Here is a 24210-nt window from a genome sequence, read left to right on the forward strand (position 1 = left end):
GCCCATGAAGTCCAAGCGCGTTAGAACATCCTCTTGCTCCTCATCCTCGGCTCAGTCTCCAACACCCCCCACCTCTATAAACGTTTACCCAGCCCTGTGCTACATAAGTAAGCAACCACAGCCTGACACAAACCCTGTGACTGGATCGCCAGAACGTTCCGCAGATTGAACTCCCGCCCATTATTCCGAAACCACAAGGCCAACCCGGCCCTTTCCCTATCATAAGCCTCACAGCAAATCAGCACATGCTCGACAGTCTCTGGCACCCGACAGTGACCACACAGACCGGTCGGATGTTTGCCTATCCTACTCAGTGACCAATTGAGTCCAGTATGGCCAATCCTCATGCGGGCGAAGGCCCTTTCCTCCCACGCGTTCCTGCCCATAGACCCGCAAGGACCCACACTACCCTGTATGTGATAGAGATGCCGTCCAGTAACACAGTGGCTCCAAAATTCCTGCCAAAGGCCGACCACATGACTCTTGATAACAGGCTTGATTTCAGATTTGCTTAACTCAACCGCCACATCAATTGATGGCCGCCGAAGGGAACGTTTAGCCAGTGCATCAGCCATTTCGTTACCATCCACCCCCACATGCGCAGGGACCCAAATGAAGGAAACCCTCACATCCTTCCTGGACAGGGAGAGCATCAGACAGAAGATGCCATTCAACACATCCTGTCTGCAATCCGATTTCCCAGATTTAATGCTTTGCAATGCAGAAAGGCTGTCAGAGGCCACCACAATGCCGCAACACTGCAAAGCAGATTCCGCCCATTCCAACGCCAACCGTATCGCTATAAGTTCCGACGTGAAAACAGAAAGGCGATCTGTCAACCTCTTCTTGACCGCTAGCCCCAGGTCAGGCACAAAATAAGCGGCGCCAGTACGCCCACTCTCAGGATCCCTAGACCCGTCGGTATAAATAAACACATCACCTGAGTGCTTATCGATGAGCGCTTGAACGGCAAACTGCGGTGCCCTCCCAGCGACTCCTCTAAGCTTGCCATGCAAGCTAACATCAACAGGAGCCGGGACAAACTTCCACGGAGCTATAGCAGACAAAGCCACCGACGGGCTCACACGCAGATCACCAACCCCCGCAAGCCGCGCCTTCGCATTTCCTACCTGGCTGAAAATCATACCGCCAGCCTCACTCTGCCCCCCATCAACCCTGAGAAAGTCCCTCACCGGGTGAGAGCTCGTATGACCTTGCACATTCACCCAGTAAGCCAACAGAAGTTCTAGCCTCCGGAGCCGTAACGGCAATTCCCCCAACTCAACCTGCAGCGCCGAGACAGGGGAGGTCCTAAAAGCCCTACAGCAGATGCGCAAGGCCTGGGCTTGCTCCACATCAAGCTTCTTTAAGTTAGTCTCAGCCGCAGACATGTAGGCTATACAGCCATAATCAATAGCCGCCCTCATGACGGCCCGATAAATACCCAGGAGCGACCTTCTGCTGGCCCCCCAGTCCTGGCCGGATAGACAACGAAGCAAGTTATTCACCCTTTTGCATTTACCACTGACCTCATCAATGTGCCGATGCCAACTAAGCCTCTCGTCAAAGGTGACCCCCAAGAACCTCACCTCCCTGACCTGTTCGAGCACCTGCCCATGCAGTCGAAGGGAGACGTCCCTATGTCCATTGAAGAAACAGATCACTTGAGACTTCCGTACGGACAGTTTAAACCCCCACTTCAGGGTCCACTGCTCCACCTGCTGTATTGCCCTTTGCAGTTTCGCCTCGTAAAACCGGAGATTCCTCCCTCTCACCCATAGAGCGCCATCGTCAGCATAAAGGCTCCTCCCAACAGACCCATCCACGTCGTCAAAGATGTCCTTAATCATAACATTGAACAAGATAGGGCTACACACACTCCCCTGCGGGATCCCATTCTCCACCCCATAGACCCCAGAGTAAGCAGCGCCCACTCTGGTTTGGATACGCCGGCCAGACAGAAAGCTCCGGACCCAGTTAAACAGTTTACCCTTCACACCACACTTCCGCAGCTTAATGAGGAGCCCATCCTTCCAAACCATATCGTACGCCTTCTCCACATCAAAGAGCACCGCAATAACCTTTTCTTTCTGAGCCCTGGCCAGCTGGATATCAGATTCCAAACACAACACGGAATCCATGGTGTTCCTGCCCCTACGGAAACCACTCTGGTGCGCGGGAAGCAAACCCTGACTCTCCAAGAAGTAATCCAACCGCTCGGTAACCATGCGCTCCATCGTTTTCCCGAGCTGCGACGTCAAGGCAATCGGCCTATAACTTGAAGGGTCAGACGCTGGCCTACCCGGCTTCAGAACCGGCACCACCGTAGACTGTTTCCACGCAGATGGAACACAACCTGAATCCCAAACACGGTTGAAAAGACCCAGGACTAGCCCAAGCGTGTCATCAGTCAAATGAGAGAGCATGTCATAGCACACCTCATCTTTACCCGGGGCTGTCTGTTTCGCCTTAGAAAGTGCTCTCCTTAGCTCAAACAAACTAAACGGAAGGTCAAGGTCATCTTGAGTCGAAGGCTGGTGCCCAATCAGCTCAGAATTCTGGGCCAAAGTACTCTCCCTGTAGTGCCTTTCCGCAGGTGAGAGATTGTCAGAGCTGTGCACCGACACAAAGGTGCTGGCCAACAGTTCAGCTTTGTCAACGTCGCTGACTGCTTCAACACCATTCAGTATTAGGACCGGGGTCCCACGACGGCGCTCAACCCCATGCATCCGCTTAATCATCCCCCAAACATCCCCGAGACGCGTTTCTCTCCCAATTTTGGAACAATACCGCCTCCAATAGGCACTCTTGGCCGTTCTCACAGTTTTCCGCACAACAGCGCGGGCCCTCTTGTAGTCAATGAGGGCACCCTCAGTGTGGGCAACCCTTAGCCGGCGAAACGCCGCATTTCTCGCCCTAACAGCATGACCACATGCTTCAGTCCACCACGGCACCCGCTTCCTATGTCCACTACCACCACTCTTAGGAATCGTGCCTACCGCTGACTGCGTGATGAGCGAGACAATTGCACTATTGAGATCATCCACCTGAGTCAATCCTCCTTCCTGCAGAACCCTAGAACCATCATCAGCTTTCCTCAGGAAAGCCCCCCAGTTCGCCCTTGCCAACTGCCACCTCTGGATCCTCATCCCCCTGACCACACAGCTCCCAAAGCCAATCACGGTGCGGACTAGATAGTGATCGCTACCAAAAGAAAGATTACCAAGAACCTCCCAACTACAAACACCAGCTAACTCCTTGGACACAAGTGTAAGATCTATTGCACTTTCCGCACCGGTCCCCATATCATAGCGGGTCCCACCCCCATCATTCAGACAAACCAACTCCCTTTGATTGATAAAACCCTCTACCACCTGCCCATACCTATCGGTACCACTACCGCCCCACAAAGCGCTATGCGCATTAAAATCCCCACACCACACGGCCTTTCCCCGAACATCCTTACTGATACTATGTAAGGACTCTAGCGTTAACTCACCACACGGATTATAAAGGTTAACCACAGTAACAGCTTCACCACCCAGCCAGACCCTCACCGCCAGGGCCTCCGGCGCTTTACTCACACTGACAACAACGTAATTTAGGTCATCTCGGACAAACACAGCCACACCTCCGCCTCTACCCTGCTCCCTATCATTCCTAACACACACATACCCTTGTATCCCAAAACCCCACCTAGGTCGTAACCAAGTCTCCTGCACGCACATAACGTGAGGCTTGTTCAACAAGGTAGAGACAAAATGCTTAAATTCCTGGCCATTAGCACGAAGACTACGCGCATTCCATTGCAAGACAACCACCGCCATTATGAGCCCCCGGAACCTGACGGCGCATCGGGAGCCCCCCCACTCCCACTGCCAGAATGGGGCAGGGCGCCCTCCCGCAGCTCATCCTCTATCTCCGTCCACTCGGGGCCCCCAGCTCCAAAGTACTTCCCTGCAGCCTTAGCGATGATCTTAGTCTTTTCGGATCTCTTCTTGGTTTGCCCAGTACAGTTAATCACTTCCACTATAAAGAGGAAGAAATCTTTCCTCTTCACAACCAGTACATCCTCCGCACCCACAGGGCCTCTGCCCGTGGAAGCCACACTCACGGGCATCCCAGTGGGGACCTCCCCCTGGCTGCGGGCAACGCTGCCCCCTCCCCTGTCGCCTAGGACACCAGCAGCACTGGCAGCCCCCACTGCATCCACCGTCACCTGACTACCAGACACCTTCTTGACCGCATCCGCGTAGGATATGCCTTGAGAGGCTCTAACTTTTTGCACCTCCGCAGCCCTCTTGCTGAACACGCATCCCCCGTAGGCAGAGCTATGCTCTCCCCCACAGTTACAGCACTTGAGTTTTGCTCCGTCGTCACACTTCCCATACTCGTGGTCTCCTGCACATTTACCACACTTCTGCTTCCCTCTACAGACCGCTGCAATATGCCCAAAGCGCTGGCACTTGAAGCAACGCAGGGGCGGCAGAACATATGGGCGTACGCCATAGCGCATGTACCCAACGCACACCACACGAGGCAGGATCCCACCTTCAAATCTAATCATTATCGACAGGCTGTCACACCTTACCCCATCCCGGGTCATCTTCAACCGCCTAGCATCCACCACCTTAGCTCCAGTCAAATTCTCCTTTATGTCATCCACAGATGTCGTCGTAGGGACGCCTACTATAACTCCCCTGACCGTGCCTCTTACAGCATCAGACACAAGAATGTCCTTCCCACCCAGACACTTAGCTTCAATCGCCTTCCTTTGCTGAGCCACGTCCTTGCACACAACCAGCAGCGAGCCATCCCTAAGGACACTCGCATGCTTGACCACTCCCACAGCTACAGTCAGGCTCCTTGTCAACGCCATCGGATCCCACCCCTTAAAGGACGCATTATCCTGCGCGAGCTTTATGAACACCTTACACTCTGAACTCACATCCCCGACATCTGCAACCCCCCCGCCCTGCTCCTCACTGAGAGAGCCCTCCATAGACGAGCAAGAAGACGCCCTACGCTGCACAGGATCAGTGGCTCCAGGGGAGTCCTCCCCGCTGTTCATATCGTCACCGACCAGGTCACGCTTCCTCTTCTTCTTCCCCGTCATACGGACCGAGGCGTTCCTCTATGTTGCCGTAATATCCAAACTGTTGTCGTTGTAGTTTTTTATGGCAGTTGGCATCCAAGTGCACGAGGTATTGTTCGTTGCTCATCCGTTCCATGGCTTTTTAGTGAACTTTTTTCTTTTTTACATTCCAGCAACAAACGTGGCATATTTCCATGGTAACGGACGTTTTTGGACGCTCCATCCTGAGCTCTTGAACAGAAATGAATATCTTGATCTTGAGTTTTGGCTGTGTCCCGATAATGAGGTGTTTAAGATAAGATAATATATGCCTTTATTTGTCCAGACGTGGGGAAATTTCGGTGTTGCAACGCAAGTAGATACAGAAGAAAAATCACTGAGAGGAAGCTTTAAAAAACACTCTTAATAGAAGAACTCTTATAAACAAAAACTCTTATAAACATAACCTCTCATATTCTTAATAAGGAACAGAGGGGGAAAGATAAAATAGAATAAAAAATAGCTAGCATAAGACAAATAATACTAATAATAGTGGTAAAGTAAACACTCTTATTTACATCAGTTATATGCACATGAATATGACATTATTGCGTCTGAGTATGACAGTAATTGCACATGTTTATGATTTTAGTTCTGGTTTTGTCCCTGTTTTAGTGTTGCTTTAGTCTTAATGTTGTCCCTGGTTTTGTCCTTCAGTCTTTGGTGTGTTTAATCCTGTTTTAGTCTTTTAGTCATTGGCTTAATCCTGTTTTTTTATTGTCCCTGGTTTAGTGCTGGTTTAGTCCCGTTTCTTTTTTAGTCTTGCAATCCTACAGAATGTGTTCAAACATGTTTCTAACTGTATTCTCTTTAGTTGAGGTTTAATTATAACTGCACACTGTAAAATGACACACAAAAGTGAAGAAATATCACTTTATACTCCTGTTTTGAAAGCTAATTATTCAGGTATAAGAATCTGCACATTTGCATGCCATCAAAACAACTTTCACAGAATTATAAATGTTTGATAAATTGCCCACCTCTGCTTGAACGTTTGAATTCTTGTTACTCTTTGTAGATGGTGTCTGTAAATTGATTCTCATTGTTGGTCTTTGAAGGGGTGAAATGTCACAAATGGAGAAGTGAGTGAAGTAAACCAGCAGAAGGAGTTTTGAGTGGAGAGTCTTGAGTGCATGTGAATGTGTGCTTGTGTGTAATGTGCCTGAAATGTTCCACAGTGGCTGGTTTTGTGAAAGTAAAAGTACAGAGCCTGCTTCAAACACATTTAACATTGGATTTTCTTTTTGGAGGTTAAATAGATTATTTTTGATGCTTTTTAGATTTTTCTGAACACATACAATAGCTTTTCATTTTATCTACATATTATTCTAAGAGTGGTTCTGTTCTTAATGCCATACTGTGAAACAGTCCAGGCAAAGCAATAGCATCTTCATTGGGACATGTAAGTGCACCTTTTTAAAGATTTGAAATTTACTAATAATTCTGTACATTTTAACTTTTAACATTCACGATGAATGGAGTAAAATAAATATCCATTTAGTATGAATTCATAATGTAATTTCACTCATCTCACCTGAAATATCTTAGACCGTTTTATAAATTATGCATAATGTAAAGATTTTCTGAAGATTAAAGTGCTAGTGCCTTATTATCTGCACTGGTTTGTAACTAAGATCTTGTTCTAAACTTCTTATCTTGGATGATCAGTTTGAGCCTGCAGCTCTCAACCAAACATAATACAAGCTTTATTTAATCCAAGCAGTAAACAAGACAAGTTTAAGGTTTATTAAAACAAATCCAGTCCTAGTTTAAAATCAAGTATTACATTAGGACTAAAGCAGGCGCAAAGCGAGGATGGAAGAAAACCAGAAGCAGAGCTGAACCAGGACACCCGCATCTCTCAAAGTGAATCTGTATGATAAATATGGAAACTAGAGCGACTAAAGAAAGGATTTCAACCAGGACTAAACCCAAGTCTGAATTGACATCAACTAGATTACCGACATCTATGACTAGAACCAAGAATGAGGAAATAATTGTTTAAAATGGCATGTTTTGACTGTGGTGAGATGTGTTCAGTGTTTGCATCTAACACTGTTGTGCTGTAGCTGGATGTGTGAAATCCTCCCCTGCTCATCCTCCACTCTGTCGATCTTTGAAAGTGCATTCACAGCCAACTCGTGAGGTGAAATTATAAAAGTGAAGCTCTGCACTCAAAGACACAATATACCGGTACGCTGAATATGTCCAAGAGAATTGGGAATAAAACTCTCTGCAAACGAAATTGTGTCCAACATTTTCCCCGGTGTTGATGTCCGACACAGTTTTTAGTCTGCCAGAAACAAGGAAATGAACAATTCCGTCTTGACACAGTACGCAGCATTAAACGCGGACACTTTTCCTTTGTTCATTTGTTTGTATGTGTATTTATTATAGCTCATTCAAGTTCACGCGTCGCACACCGCCGCAGCATCCGGCAACAAAACATCCTTGCGTTATTTTTAGGGGTGTTTGAACAAAAAGAAAAGTCAAAAATGAAAACTCAGAGTCACAATACTGATATTGATACTCTTGATACTTGCTTATTAATCAGGTTACGTTGTTGCCTGGATTTCAGTCGATTTCCATGTCCATATTGGCAAATTTGGCCAATTCTGCCCAGACCATAGAGGGCAGCACTGAGCACGTGAGTAAAGTCTTCAATCAGATGATCGTTTCATCGAACAGCATCGTTTTTTGCCAAGTTTTAGCTTTTGTCTTGGGAGAGGAAATGACTGTTGAGAGGTCATTTTAATCCAGATTCAAATAGTAAGCAGTCATTTTTGGAAGGTTTATTTAAACTTTCAAAGCACAATGCAGCTGTTTGTGGCAGAGAGATCATAAAACTCCCAAACCCCCAAAAGGGGATGACGAGTTATCTAGCAACAAAAAGCCTAATGTCCAGTGTTCCTGTCGCCATGGCAAAGCTCATTCATCTATCTGTAGGTCACTTACACAGACTAATGGGCCCCTTTCACCAAAATAACCTGGAAAATAAGTTCCTGGAGCTCCACTTCCTGTTCATTCATTCCTTATGGGGAATACGCAGTCTCACTAAATCAATAATTACTTACGCACTTTCAAAGGTCCAAGTACTGCTGGAAATGCCCTTTAGCAAGTGATCCATGTGGTCAACCAGACTTCAAAGTACAGCTGGCACTTACAAGCAAACGTTTTGGGACAAGTGGATCTACAGTGTTGCTCGCTCTGTTGATGTCTGCTAATGGCTCTTTTCCTGTGGCTGGACTAGTATAAATGTAGAGAACTATTGTTTTCAATATCTGCACCAATACGGCCACTTCAATGCAAAGCGCTCACTTCTGACAAAAGAAAACTCGACCGACCTGAATTTTCTTTTCAATGTTACTGGAAACACACTATTTATTTTATTTGGCCTAATCATAGTCTAGAGGACATATACATCCCAAAAGACCTTTACAAGACATTACCTTTTCATAATTCAAAAACAACTGCGATACTCACTGCAAAAGGAGTTTTATCATGTGACATCATCATCATGACACAACAGCCCTCTAAAAGACAAAGAACACAGAGGACACTAAATAGTTCCAAGCACCTGACCCCTGTGGAGAAGTTCTTAATGACCATATTTCACATCTAAACAGACTTAATGTTTACTGCGTGATATAAACTTCAAACTAAATCATTTAGTTTAGTTTGCCTTAAGAACTGTGTTTGAAATGTGTCATATTTAATGTACTTCCTCATCATTACCTGCTAATGATGTGTGTTCATTGACAATGTTGAAATATTTAGGTTATGGTTACATGTTATTTTACTGGTATAAGATAAAATTGTCCAAATTAGAATAATAAGAAGTGGCAATTTTTATCAGTAAAGATTGCACAAGTCTGGACCTGCTGCAGTTTGCATACGGGCCTGGCATCGGTGTGGAGGACGCCGTCATCTCTCTGCTGCACCGCTCTCTCTCTCACCTGAAGAAGCCTGGCAGCTCTGTGAGGATCCTGTTCTTTCATCTCTCCAGCGCCTTCAACACCATCAGCTCCTGAGGGACAAGCTGGAGACGGCTGGTGTGGAGTACGACCTGGCAGAGTGGATCCTGGACTACCTCACAGACCGACCCCAGTTTGTGAGAGCCCGGGACTGTGTGTCTGACACTCGGACCTGCAGTGTGGGGGCACCCCAGGGCACTGTCCTCGCGCCCTTTCTCTTCACCCTCTACACTGCAGACTTCAGACACGACACGGACAGTTGTGTCCTGCAGAAGTTCTCTGACGACTCTGCCATCATCGGACTCATCACAGACGACGATGATGTGGAGGACAGAGGACTGGAGCAGGACTTTGTGGACTGGTGTGAGCGGAACCACCTCCTCATCAACGCGGGGAAGACCAAGGAGATGGTGGTGGACTTCCACAGACGCCACCCCACTGCCCCCTCACCAGTGAACATCCAGGGACGGGACATTGAGAGAGTGACTCATACAAGTACCTGGTGTTCATCTGAACTACAAACTGGACTGGACTCATAACACAGACGCACTGTACAGGAAGAGCCAGAGTCGGCTCTACCTCCTGAGGAGACTCAGGTCTTTTGGTGTGACAGGGCCACTCCTGAAGACCTTCTACGACTCTGTGGTGGCATCAGCTCCTGTAGATGTGGCCTGCTGGAGCAGCAGCATCACAGAGAGGGAGAGGAAGAAGCTGGACAAAGCTCCATCCTGGGCTGTGCTCTGGACTCGGTGCAGGAGGTGGGGACAGAAGGGTCCTGGCTAAACTCGCATCTATGCTGGACCATGAGTGTCGCCCCCTGCAGGACACTCTGTCCGCTCTGGAGAGCAGTGACTGATCCACCCTCGCTGTGTGAAGGAGACGTTTCACAAGTCTTTCCTTCTGCTGCTGTCAGACTTTATAATAAACACCCGTCATACCCATGTGCAATACTGACTTAATCATGTGCAATAATGTCATATTCATGTGCATATAACTACTGTAAATAAGAGTGTTTACTTTACCACTATTATTATTATTATTTTGTCTTACGTTTCTCTCTGTTCCTTATTAAGAATATGAGAGGTTCTGTTTATAGGAGTTCTGTTTATAAGAGTTTTTCTATTAAGAGTGTATTTGTTTTTTTTTTAAAGCTTCCTATAAGTTATCTGTTCTTTTACTTCTGTACCTACTTGCGTTGCAACGCCGAAATTTCCCCAGATATGCCTTCATTTGTGGACAAATAAAGGCTTATCTTATCTTAAGTCAAGGGGTCTTGGACTCGCCAAAAAAACAGTTTACTTAAATTGTTCCTACTTATTCATTGTTCATTGTTTTATGTTGCACCGATCACCAAGACAAGTTTTTATGTTTGTGAATTTTGTTCATGAGCCCGAAAGAGCTCTGCGAGGACGCCCCAAAGAGCTCTCGGAGAAGGCCCCAAAGAGCTCTCGGAGGAGGCCCCAAAGAGCTCTCGGAGGAGGCCCCAAAGAGCTCTCGGAGGAGGCCCCAAAGAGCTCTCGTAGGAGGCCTTGATCCACATTTGAGCGTTCTCATTCGTTCTTACTTTTTAATACCTGCATTTCTTTTTCCAGTTGAGCCCAGGCAGAACCGTGTAACTAAGTGTGTCATTCATTGCTTTGATCTTTTTGTTTATTAAACACACAATCTTTCTGGTTTATTGACCCACTTTATTGATCTTTTTAGAGTTATGATTGTCAGTCAAAGATTCGAGTTCTCCCCTTTCAGAAAATGAATTGTTATTAATACTTTTGCTGAACAAGCGTCAGATGGTGCCCTCTTTTTAAATATAAATATGAACATTAACCTGTTACCACCCACTTATTTTGGCCCTGTGCACAATGGTGCACAGGCTTGAGACAAAAAGTGGTTTTGTCTCAAGCTAATGCTAACATAAAGTAAATGTCATCAATATTGTTAAAATGATATCACAAACTGAACAAACCTGTTTATCTGTTTTGTATTGAAGTTAATGTATGTTTGCCTTTAGCTTTGAGACAGAAACACTCTGTAAATACATGGTGACGTGATTATCCATCTATAACGCTTTCTGCTGGAATATATTTTTAATTTTGATCTATTTGAGAAACGGATCATATTACATTTGTTAACCCGTATAGTGTTATTGCATTTGCAGTTTTTAAAGCATTTTTTTGGTGGTAAATACATTGACAATTTGACCTTTTTGTCTTTGCACTTTATGCATCTTCTACTTTATCTTTTTATCCCCAAACATTCACTTCATTTTAGGTAATAAATTCTTCATTTATAGTAGGTGTCATGAAATTAACAGATGAAAGATGAATGGTTGTGTCCATATGGTGTTAGTGACATATAAACATTTTATAACAGTTTTAATCCTGCATAAAATATAGACCACTGCTTTCAGGTAGAATATTTATTTTCATAATTCTGAAATGAAATGTCCTGACAGACACAGGTAGAGGTCTCTGCATCCATAAGACCACGCATACACCATTATATGAACATTTACATTTTCATTACACTATATTAGGAAAACGTGGTCAATTTTCATGACGCCAACGTGTTTTTTTTTTTTTTAAATCCAACATGGCCTGGCCCCACCCCCACTTTCTAATCCATCAGAATCAGAAAGCGTTTATTGCCAATGAACAGAATTCACAAACTTAGGAACTTGTCTTGGTGATTCGGTGCAACATAAAATAATGAAACTGTGGTTAAAGAAGCAGACACACCAGATCTGCTACCTCAAATATCTAGTCGTTCTCCTTCAGCCAATCTGCTTTTTCAGCACAAACTGTCCAGTTTTGGAACTCAATACGACATGATTTGGAAAAGCCCACACCTAATGAGGTCCCACCGTTACCAGTGATGTCAGAGCACACACCAACGGGAACGGGACAGATAAAAGTCTGCAGCAGTGAAGGTTCCCATGAGCACAGTGGCCTCCATCATCCGTAATTGGAGAAAGTTTGAAACCACCGAGACTCTTCTTAGAGCTGGCCGTAAACTGAACAATCGGGGGAGAAGGGCCTCGGTCACGCTGACAGATCTCGAGCGTGTCTCTGTGGTGAGAGGAGAACCTTCCAGAAGAACAACCATCTTTGCAGCACTCTACAATCAGGCCTGTGTGGTAGTGGCCAGACGGAAGCCACTCCTCAGTAAAAGGCACGTGGCAGCTCACCTGGAGTTTGCAAAAAGACACCTGAGGAAGCCAGTTCGGCTCATCACCTGGACAACACCAGCCCTACAGTGAAGCACGGTGGTGGCAGCATCTTCCAACAAGACAAGGATCTTAAGGACACAGCCAGGATAACAAAGGCGTGGCTACAAGACAACTCTGAATGTCGCTCGAACTGACGCTCAGCAACCAAACTTACTGGGGTGGAGGGGTTCTGCAGAGAAGGATGGGAGAAACTGCCCTGAAATATCTGCGTGAGTTTGTTATTCTAAACTCACAAAGACGTGAGGCTGTCATTCGTGCCAAAGGTGCTTCAACTAAGTATTGAAGAAAGGTTGTGATTGCTTTTGTATTGTATTTCCTTTTTTCTTTAATAATTCAAACAACCTTCTTCACATTGACAATTTGGGGTATTGTTTGTAGAATTGTGAGCCAAATATTGAATTTAATCCAATTTGGAATAAGGCTGTTACATAACAAAATGCACTGTATGTTTTGTGTACTGCTGGCATTTTACACATTTCCTGGGATTAGAGTTGGAAACTAGTGAAACTATAACTGATGTTGGCACGTTTACACAAATGGTTATCAATGTGCATTTTTTCTGTTCAAATAAAAAAGATGCCAAAATATGATTTTGTGCTGGCCAGAACCAAAGGACTAAACCAACACTAAGGCCTGAACTAAATAAGGACAAGATAAGATAAGATAAGATAAAATATTCCTTTATTGTCCCACATGGGGAAATTTCTTTGATGCAACGCAGGAAGATACAGAGGTAGATCCAGAAGAAAAGAACAGATCACTTATAGGAAATATATGATTTGATATAGGAATTATAGGACTTAACCAAGACTAAGGCCAGAACTAAACCAGAACTAAACCCAAATTAAGGCTAGAACTGAATCGAGACTATGGCTGGGACTAAAGCAAGTCTAAGGCCAGGACTAAAGCAGAACTTCCCCTGAAAGTAAAAAGGACTAAAGCAGAACTTCACCTGAAAGTAACAAGGACTAAAGCAGAACTTCCCCTGAAAGTAACAAGGACTAAAGCAGAACTTCCCCTGAAAGTAACAAGGACTAAAGCAGAACTTCTCATGAAAGTAACCAGGACTAAATCCAGACTAAATCAGATCTTGCCGTGTGCTTAGGTTCCCGTTGAGGGTGTGGCGCTGCGCTCGCTGCAGTGTCTTCAAGCTTTTTGGCCTCTGCGTTCTCCTGGTCCTGGCGTCCCTCCTCTGGATGCAGCTCACCTGTTCAGGAGACATGTCCACGGCCCAACGGTCCTCAGCCCCCTGCCCCCCTCTCCCGGACCCAAACCGGGAACAGAGCCCAGGCCTGGACACAGATCCGAGCAGCTGGGGCCCTCATAAGTTAGTCCTGGTGGTGCCCTTCAGGGAGCGGTTCGAGGAGCTCCTGGTCTTTGTGCCTTTCATGCACACGTTCCTCAACAAGAAGAAGATCAGACACAAGATCCTCATAGTCAACCAGATCGACCACTACAGGTATGGACCAGGACTAAACCAGAGTGACCACTGCAGGTGAGGACTGTGACTGAACCAGGTCTCGTCTGCAGGTTTAACCGCGCCTCTCTGATCAACGTGGGGTTCCTGGAGAGCGGTAACGACACAGACTATTTGGCCATGCACGACGTGGACCTGCTGCCGCTGAACGAGGCCCTGGATTACGGTTTCCCTGTGGACGGGCCCTTTCACGTGGCCTCGCCGGAGCTGCACCCGCTCTACCACTACAAGACCTACGTGGGAGGGATCTTGCTGCTCACCAAGAAGCACTACAAGATGGTGAGTGCTACTTGGGCCAATTAGTGCCAATTAGGGCTGTAATGATACGTATGTATTTAGAATGATACGATGCATTACCATATACGTAAGACCTAACATTACGATTACAAAACAATATTTGACTTTCATTTAAAAGATTCGATACAGCTCCTTTAATCTCGATTCCATATGATATTTTTTGCGTGTGAATAAAACCATGTTGGAAACCCAGAGGGACATTTTGGTATAGAAAATGAATAAAATAACAAACAATAGATGTTTTCCTTTGGCTTTTATTTGAACTTGATGACATGTTTTTCTTGCCAATTTTTTTTTTTCTTGAAATGTTTCCGGTCAGAACTTGCAACATTATATGAAACCATGAGGTCATCTGGGTCCAGTAGCATGTAGTCAGTTCCATCTGATGTGAGTAATTTGACAAAGGAAATAATGTGAAGGGAAATGAAATGAAAAAGGTCAAACTAATGAGACAAATGAAAGAGATCATGTTTAAGATCCAAACTTTCTCCAAACTTTCTTCTGTCTAAAGACTCGCATGTTGTACATTCAGTTTGACAGATTTGTCTTTTGTTTCAGTGTAACGGCATGTCAAACCGCTTTTGGGGCTGGGGTCGAGAGGACGACGAGTTCTACAGGCGCCTGAAGAAAGCCGAGCTGCAGGTAATGCCATTCTAGCTTTACATTTGATTTACTTTGTGTTGCGTGGCATTACAATGACAGATTTTGTTTAGCTGTTCCGGCCGACTGGGATAACGACAGGCTACAAGACGTTTATGCACATCCACGATCCGGCCTGGAGGAAGAGGGACCAGAAGCGAGTGGCTGCACAAAAACAGGTACAAGATGGTCCCACGACTTCTGCCCTTTATGAAAACAGCTGGGGAACTTCTCCAAGCTCCTGACTGAAGGCCCCTCCACATCTGAGTGTGTGTCCTTTCATTAGAGCGCTCAGAGCTTTGGCTTTCAGACACACTGGCCTCTCTAGTAGAGAATAGACACGCCCCTTTACTGAGAAAGGACCGCCCACAACTGGTGCAGATATCAAAGATCAGATGGAAAATGTTTAACTTTTTACCCGGTTTAACAACATTTTTATTCAAATCAAGATATAAATATAGGCGATTCACAAATAAAAATAAAAAGTTAAAATAGCCTACCCTATATTCCAGACTAATATAATACCAGTGCACAAAAAACACAAAATTGCCTCTTGTGTTGACCATCACGGCGATAATTACAGCAGAAAAGTACAACTCACAGTTTTGATGTCACAGGAGACAATAATTTGGTTATTTATTACTTAAAAGCCAAGTGTTCAAAAACATATAGTATTTTTTTGTGTCAAACACACATGAATCTCACAAACAAGTTTTTTCCAAAAGCAAATAAAGGCCTAATGTTGCTCAGTATGCTTTTTACTTTCATTTCCAGCCCCTCAAAATGACAAAATTGACGTTTAAACGTGGAACTAGCCTGATGTGCGTCTTGCACTTCAGGCTGCTCTCTGGTGTTACACGCACCTGTTAAGTCAGCTCCGATGATGACTCGCTGTGAAGGAGCTGATGGGACACTTCTCACTGCTCGCGCCGTTTCAGACAGCACTTAATGAGGCGGTAATGTGATAAAAACCCTTAAACCCCTGTGTCACCTAACAATGATAAAAACCCTTAAACCCCTGAGATCTCTGTAAAGTACTGGACACATGCATAACAATACAAATATATGAGGACAAATACACCATTCAAATAAAGGTACAGTACTTCAATAGGAACATTATATGACTGCTTATAGAGCAACGTCATCATGATATCCCAGAGTGCACCACCAAACTCCACACTGGCCCCACCCTGCTCTTAACATGTGACATAAACGGACCAAGTGTTTCCCTTGATTGGTGAATCTGCCTGTCAGTCATGGCTATACATGCAACCGCACATCCGGGAACTTGTGCAGTGGCAACCGAGTCCGCCATTTTGAAAGGGGCACAACAGCACGTCTACTGCATACGAAATCCAGGAAATATGAGGCCAAAATGCCAAAAACCTGCGTTCTGTAAGGTCATTGTTCTGTAAGGTCATTGTTCTGTCAGGTCATTGTTCTGTCAGGTCATTGTTCTGTAAGGTCATTGTTCTGTAAGGTCATTGTTCTATCAGGACATCGCTCTGTTGACTGATCAAGGAATGAGAGCTTTGTCGTGTACTTTAGTTTGCCGTTATCGTCTAAAGAATCAAAGTATTCGTAGCTCATTACGCCGTAGAAAAGGACGCAGTCGTGTTGGTTTTTATATATCGCGTGCCCCTTTTTAAAATGGCCGCTATGGGGAAGTCCCGGCTGTATGACGTCACCGCGAACGCATGTATAAGAAATCAGGGAGACTGGATATGATTCCAGACCCTAAATGTCTTGTCAAGGCCTGTGGTAGACCCAGGTGCACAAAGAATAATAAAAAAAGATATTTCCCAAACTATTGTAGATGACCAATGATCGCAGTGATTGCTCAGTCATGTTTGACAGGTGCTGTGTTTGTGTGCAGGAGCAGTTTAAGGTGGACCCAAAGGGCGGGCTCTCAAACCTCAGGTACACTGTGGACTCTCGACAGGACATGAGCATAAGCGGAGCCCCGTGTACGGTCATAAACACCAAACTGGAGTGTGACCAAGAGCTCACACCCTGGTGCATTCTGGGATAGACATTGTGGGTGAACTCTACAGACCACCTCTGCCTGGTGCATGGGATGGAACTGCAAAGAGAACAGAACAGAGGGGGACGAGAAACTAGAGCTGACGTTTCTCTGATCACCCACAGTACGGCAGCCATCTTGTGACTGTAGGTTTGAAGCAAAAAGGAAGCTGCACTTTCTTTTAGGATATTTCAATCCATTTACTTCATTTGTTTAGAGCGTACACTTACAGTAACATTTCTTACTGAGGGATAGTGATGGGCGATACCAGTTATTTTTGTTTTAATCTGATACCAAGTAATACTATGGAAAGTAGAGGTGTAAGAACACACGACGACAGAGCGTGAGGACAGACACGGTTTACAGTGGTCAACAGTGTGTCAGCATTTACAACAATCTGGTAAAACATTCACCAAACTAAAGTAATGAACACAAAAAGCTCACAAACAATTAATCTATTAGGAAGATGTCAATTGAACACAAATATAAGCCCTCTATCAAATAAATTAAACTCAATTAGGCTGCAATTTATTCCTATCTGGGACATGAGTGTGGGCGAAATGGCAGAAACAAATTCATCACAATCTAATTCATGTTCATGTTAACTTTATATTTTCTATTTCCTTTAAGAGGTAAATAAAGTAATCTGCTTGTTCTGAAAGTTCAGGCTTAACTGTGATTGGTTAAATCCAGGTGTCACACACTCAACTGGGCGGGAATAAGTGTCAGTGTTTGAGCAGAGAAATAATAACAGATCGTCACAGGAATCACATCATGATTAGTCTTTTAATCACCTTATTGACCGGCCTTTATATACGATAAGAATAATTCAAAGCCACAATTCATTATTCAGTTTATAAGCGCTTTTCACAACTCCAGTCCAGTCCAGAGAGCGTTTTGCCATCAGGGGTTCTGTGAAAAGACAATTACCTGCATATTACAGTAACAAATCAACCAAGTTATAAAAGTTAGTGGAAGGAAAGTGCTGAAATCCTCCATAACGCGGGTTTAAACTGGACCCGCACATTATTTGAGAGGAATGTTTTCTTTTGTTTACATTAGCTCCTTGTAGACGTTAGCAATATTAGCATAACCGTGCATTTATAACTGCAGAAGCTCAGAGGCAGCTCAGAAGCAGCTTTGCAGACAATAAAGAGCAAATGAAGATAAAATAACACAAGTACAAAGCTGGTGTTTATCTTTCACCAAACGCAGGGTGGACCGTGTTCAGTTTTCACACTCACAAATTATCTCAGTTTCCAAGTGGGAATTCTGAGTTGGACGTGTGTCAGAAGATCGCTCTATAATTAGATGCAGAGAAAGTCTTATTTTGACCCAAATAGTAGATTTTACAACACATTTTACATACAAAAAGTCCTTAAAAATCCTTTAAAATAATATATCCATGACATAGAAAAGTAATCTTCTTTCCACCAAAGTTTGGACTGAACGAAATATATGTGCACAAACGAATAAACTAAAGAAATAAACAATGTATTTCAAAGAATCAGCAATTAAAAAAAAAAAAAGTTTAAAGTAGTTCTGCATGAGAATCGAACATTTTTTATTTTTATTAGACTTCAGCATCGATACATTCATATTCTACACTCATCTCTTCATCTCTAGCTTTATCCTACTATCACAAGATGGCACTATGTCCACTGTCTACGTTGGTCATCGTCCACTTCCACAGTCCCGGTGCATGCTGGGAAACATCTAAAGACATGGAAACTACAGCAAAAATCAACTACACTCTGTCCACAGAAGACTTCCATCAGAATTGACTCGAAACGCAATGCAATGTGGGTAAAACATATTCTACAATGTACAACTGGACTGAAACCAGGACTTTGACCATAAACTATAAACTGTATTTCGACTGGGCGTTATGGAAAAGATTATTTAAGTTTGTTATTTAAGTTTATTCTTTTTTAAACTTTGGTTGTTTTAGATGTTAGAGATTGAAAAATAGCGACAAGCAAAACTAAATTGTTATTTTTTTTGATTATGTTTTGAACTTTTGAACAAGCCAAAAATGTTTTAAACAGATGGTAGATTATTGGTGGGCGTTAGTTCTGTTCTAACATTGTTCCTAATCAAACGCAGAACTGGAGTTGTATTTAGCTTAAGTCACGTTTGTCTCATTAATCTCATTATGAGCTCATCTTTTCTGCTCTTTTTGCTTTCAAAGTTTACAGATTTGTGACGTTATAGAGATTCAATCATAACTGCGCGCTGACGGTCAGTGGCCCTTTCATGCCATAAACCTTACATACCTTTAGATTTACCTCTCTTGTAGTGTTTTATCAAAGTTGCAAGATTTGGTTTGAACATAATAAGCCCCTTTACATGTTTTAACCAAGCATGACCATAAATAAGCCGCTGCAGCTGCCATAAATCGCGTTATGGGGTTCGGAATGTTCCGCAATCAAAATAATCAATAGTAACGTACATGAACAACAAAGGTTTCAGAATGAGTTGTTTCTGCCTGTGCAAGCTCAATGTACGAAAAGGATTTCCTGTACCAAAGAAGCACCGGAAATTACCTTAGCATGCAAGCTAGCTTTTGTTTATTTCCCCATACCAATTCCCTCTGCCGCCAGTAGAGGGATTTCTAAGAGGAATCCTGACGAGGGAACGCCTCACGGATCAAAAGTAATGTGTGGTTTCATTATTGTAAGTGGTCAAACACGAGCAACGGTACAAGAGCAAGTTTAAAGGACAAGAACATTACAAACCATAATATGTGCCCTTTAAGTGTCTACTCATACCAGCTTCTATGGGCCTAAAGCGTGCACACATCAAAGGTTATGGTTAAGGTACACTTTGTCCCCTTAAGGAAATTTGCAATCTGCATTTGACCCGTCCTTCGATGCTGCAGAGGCCCACGGGTCGCAGAGGCCCACGGGTCGCAGAGGCCCACGGGTCGCAGGGGCCCACGGGTCGCAGGGGCCCACGGGTCACAGAGGCCCACGGGTCACAGAGGCCCACGGGTCGCAGTGGCCCACGAGTCGCAGGGGCCCACGGGTCGCAGTGGCCCACAGAGGCCCATGGGTCACAGAGGCCCACGGGTCACAGGGGCCCACGGGTCACAGGGGCCCACGGGTCACAGAGGCCCACAGGTCGCAGTGGCCCACAGATGCCCAGGGGCCCACGGGTCACAGGGGCCCACGGGTCACAGAGGCCCACAGAGGCTTACGGGTCGCAGAGGCCCACGGGTCGCAGTGGCCCACAGAGGCCCACGGGTCACAGGGGCCCACGGGTCACAGAGGCCCACGGGTCACAGAGGCCCACGGGTCACAGAGGCCCACGGGTCACAGAGGCCCACGGGTCACAGGGGCCCACTGGTCACAGAGGCCCACGGGTCGCAATGGCCCACGGGTCACAGAGGCCCACGGGTCACAGGGGCCCACGGGTCACAGGGGCCCACGGGTCACAGGGGCCCACGGGTCACAGAGGCCCACAGAGGCTTACGGGTCGCAGAGGCCCACGGGTCGCAGTGGCCCACAGAGGCCCACGGGTCACAGGGGCCCACGGGTCACAGAGGCCCACGGGTCACAGAGGCCCACGGGTCACAGGGGCCCACTGGTCACAGAGGCCCACGGGTCGCAATGGCCCACGGGTTGCAGGGGCCCACGGGTCACAGGGGCCCACGGGTCGCAATGGCCCACGGGTCGCAGGGGCCCACAGAGGCCCACGGGTCACAGAGGCCCACGGGTCGAAGGGGCCCACGGGTCGCAGGGGCCCACGGGTCGCAGAGGCCCACGGGTCGCAGAGGCCCACAGGGGCCCACGGGTCGCAGGGGCCCACGGGTCGCAGAGGCCCACGGGTCGCAGGGGCCCACGGGTCGCAGAGGCCCACGGGTCGCAGGGGCCCACGGGTCGCAGTGGCCCACAGAGGCCCACGGGTCACAGGGGCCCACGGGTCGCAGTGGCCCACAGAGGCCCACGGGTCACAGAGGCCCACGGGTCGCAGAGGCCCACGGGTCGCAGAGGCCCACGGGTCGCAGAGGCCCACAGTCAGGACCAGTGATCTCCAGATCTTGTGCTCAGCTTGCTCAGGACTGTAACTGTATGTTACAGTACGAAGAGGACCGAGAGTCAAAAGTGCAAAAGTAAATTCACAAAATGTGAAATGACAGCCGTGTGTCAACTGAATTCCACAGCTGTTCATTGCATTTTGAACTCTTTATACTGATGTTTGTTGGCTAAAAACTCATTAAGAGGGCAATAAAGTGCCAATTCTTAACTTGTTTCTCAGCTGGAACTCTATTTTGTTATTTTGGAAAGTAAGCACAATGATTGAAATGTCATAAAATGCTAGTATTAAGACATTTTACTGTCTGTTTTGTTTCATTTTTTAAACTATTGTCACCTTTGTGTGGACTGAGCCAAAAGACAAATAAAGAACAAACTGTTTTAAAGACATTTCTGCTGGTTTGAATTTTTAATATTAGAAAGTGGAAAGAAAAACAAGAAACCATGACCAAAGGATTGAAACATTTCTGCAAAAATACAACTATTTTGTATCAAGATTTCACACAAAAAATGTTGTTATTCAAAACTATTGCTAGATGAAAGAAATAATATTAAAGGAACATGGAAAAGTATTACAGAAAGTAATGGAGAAGAAAGCACAGGACATAATATACTAAATGATTTATTGAATGAAGAAAATAATGAAATTGACGTCAAAGAGACGGTTAATGAGTTTAACACTTATTTTGGAACTATAGAACCTAATCATGCTCAGAAAATCAAGAAGCAGGACCATACATTTTTAAGAGAAATTAAAATAAAATTATGAATCATATGTATTTAGATCCACGATAGCTCAGTTTAAAAACAAATAATCAACTGACAGGGTTTAATATGACAATTTCATGATTCGAAATAACAACGATCCACAGCTTTAGCACGTACACAGATAACAGACCTTATCGCCATAGCAATTGAAAAATAAACAAAGCCGTGTTTATCGACCTGAAAAAAGCCCTTGACACCATATACCACAGCATATAAATATAACAAATGACAGGACTATGGAATAAGAGTGGTGTTTAATTGGGTCAGTTCCTACTTGACAAATAGACAATAATTTGTAGTTTCCCAGCAACATCTCAATAAAATTGAGCCTGATTGGGCCTGAACTTTTTTAAATTTTTATATTAATGATTTATTCACTCTCACATTCATTCACTAGGACCAATTTAGAGTCACCAAAACAAGCAGTAGAAAATGGATGGATGGATTTATAATAAGCACTTTGAATTGCCTTGTGTATGAAATGTGCTCTACAAATAAACTTGCCTTGCCTAATAATCATAAATTAATAATTCCTTTTATTTGATGGCACCTTTCAGGAAACCATAGGACACTTTACAATCAAACTGTGCAGCAGTTAGAACTATTTCTAACAACACAAATGTATTTTTGACGGATAATATAATCAACTTAATAAAGACAATGGGAATTAATTGGTTATGAATTGCAATGTAAAGAAGATTAAGTGTATGTCATTTACACATTTGAACAGAAACAGACATCCAGTGGCCCCTAAATGGAATATATATTGAAAGAATATCAATAAAAGAAATATATTTTTGGGGTTTGACACTGGATAAAAAAAATAAACAGAAAATCTCATGCAAACAATAAAAGAAGAAAAATCTGCTAAAATAGATTAGTGTCGACCACAAGGACTTAAAGGTGGTATGGACGATTTTTTTCAGCAAATTTTTTATCATATTTCCTCGTGGCGTGGATAAATCATTAGTCCTGCCACGTATCAATCATAAAACGCACCTATCGCTCACCTGCAGCCGCGTCAGGCTCGTCCCCACGTTTCCGCGTGCCTAAGCGCATGGATCTATCATAATATAGTTCCCTCAGTGTACGGGGCAAAATGAAGACGGAGAAAGACAGTTCGAGCTGATGCAGAAGTGGACAGAAATCTACGGGAGACGAGAGATGCGATGCGATCTGTTGCGCTAATAAACAAACGGAAGTGTGTGTTGTATCAGTCCACACGGGGGAGTGCGCATGTGCACGGGGGAGTGGCATGTGCACGGGGGAGTGGCATGTGCACGGGGGAGTGCGCATGCGCACTTCCGCCTGCATTCTCAAATCGCCGAAAAATCGGCCATTGCTCCTTTAAGGGTTCTATAATGTACACTGATCTTGCCGTATTTCATTTGTTGCCTGGAACTTTGGGGAAACACAATTAAATCTTGGCATACGAACCAAGTATTTATTACATCTAAAGAGTTGAAATGACACATTCTCATGGTGATGCACAAAGCGAGAACTGGGGTTTCCATCAGTTCACAGACTTTGTTCTCTTCTAGACTCGATCATCGAGACGACCGGCGGGAGCTCGACGTCTCTCGTCCTTTAGCTCTTCGGGTTTGGAATCATTTATTTCTACGAACCAAAGCATGTTGTATAATCCTTTATGTAATCTGTTTATGTACTTATTTTGTATGTCTGTTGTATGTGTAAATTCTGCCTGTTTTGTCTGTAACAAACACAGAAGAACAACACCTTTTGTGTAGCCATAATACATTATTCAGATTCTGATGTCAGGGATAAGGATGGACTCCGGAAATTCCTGGATGAAAATTGGTCCGGATTGGCAGATTTCCCAAATTTGCATTCCTCAAAGACTGAAGACGTTTCAACTCCATCCAAGAAGATGAGTCAAAACATCTTATTTTCTCTCAAACAGTGCCCAGAAGACTACAGCTGAATCACGACCTCAACGTTGTGATCAGCACGTCCTTGGATATGCTCCGTATCTTATCTTAAAACATCAAATATCTATGACTGTCCAATGAAGACGACGTGCTGTGGTTCTGACATCTATGGCCCTGTTACGTTGTCCTTCATCAGCAGTGAGTCTGAACCGTAGGCAGCAGTTATCCCAGGGCTCATTTCATTTGCACCTTCACCTGAGTTTAAATGTGTCGGGCCAGGCCTAAGAATAGCTGCAGTGACACGTGTGCGCGCTCATCGCCGGGGGCAACACTTCATTTACAGCTCCGTGTGCTCAGCCTGACGATACACACTAATTAAACACACCAAGACGACAAGAGCAGGGGAAAATACCCAAGTCATTTTCTTTTTTCCCCTGCTAATATATCGTGTAATTGAATAAATCTTGCATTTATTCAATTACTTTCACCACGAACCTGACCCCGAGTCAACTGTTGACTTGAAGAGACGATGATAGTGATTTGTTTGTTTTTTCACATCAATCTTTATGATCCATGTTGTCTGCTTTAGCACATAAACTCTGCCATGATATTCCAGTAAACAGAAGTCAACTATATGGGCGTGATAATTGCAAAGGACAAGGGAGCGTGGTCAATCAAACTTTGAACCAATCTTAGCCAAAACAAAGAAAAGGTTCAATCACTGGCCACAAAGAGAGCGGTCACTA

General features: G+C 44.8%; 2 protein-coding genes across 2 annotated transcripts in view; both read left to right on the top strand.

Moving 5' to 3' along the window:
• The window catches only part of b4galt7 (xylosylprotein beta 1,4-galactosyltransferase, polypeptide 7 (galactosyltransferase I)), a 17926-nt gene extending 826 nt beyond the window's left edge, over nt 1-17100 (top strand). Inside the window, exons 2-6 of the mRNA XM_072451434.1 lie at nt 13440-13793; nt 13865-14090; nt 14667-14750; nt 14822-14926; nt 16624-17100. Of these exons, the coding sequence (XP_072307535.1) occupies nt 13440-13793; nt 13865-14090; nt 14667-14750; nt 14822-14926; nt 16624-16779 (925 nt within the window). The 3' untranslated portion in view covers nt 16780-17100. The remainder of the gene's footprint in view (nt 1-13439; nt 13794-13864; nt 14091-14666; nt 14751-14821; nt 14927-16623) is intronic.
• Nucleotides 17101-17415: 315 nt separating this feature from the next.
• On the top strand, nt 17416-21087 carry LOC140366107 (uncharacterized). The gene has a single exon (XM_072452779.1). The coding sequence runs from the start codon at nt 19643-19645 to the stop codon at nt 20837-20839; it is 1197 nt and encodes a 398-aa protein (XP_072308880.1). The 5' UTR covers nt 17416-19642; the 3' UTR covers nt 20840-21087.
• Nucleotides 21088-24210: the final 3123 nt, after the last annotated feature.

The sequence above is a fragment of the Eucyclogobius newberryi genome, unplaced genomic scaffold, assembly GCF_026437365.1.
Source record: "Eucyclogobius newberryi isolate DKJ021-1_F unplaced genomic scaffold, fEucNew1.0.hap1 SCAF_19, whole genome shotgun sequence".
NCBI classification, from domain to species: Eukaryota; Metazoa; Chordata; class Actinopteri; order Gobiiformes; family Gobiidae; genus Eucyclogobius; species Eucyclogobius newberryi.

Bases quoted from the DNA above. Each gene is read 5' to 3' on its own strand.
- LOC140366107 (XM_072452779.1), top strand. From the start codon at position 19,643: ATGCTGCAGAGGCCCACGGGTCGCAGAGGCCCACGGGTCGCAGAGGCC.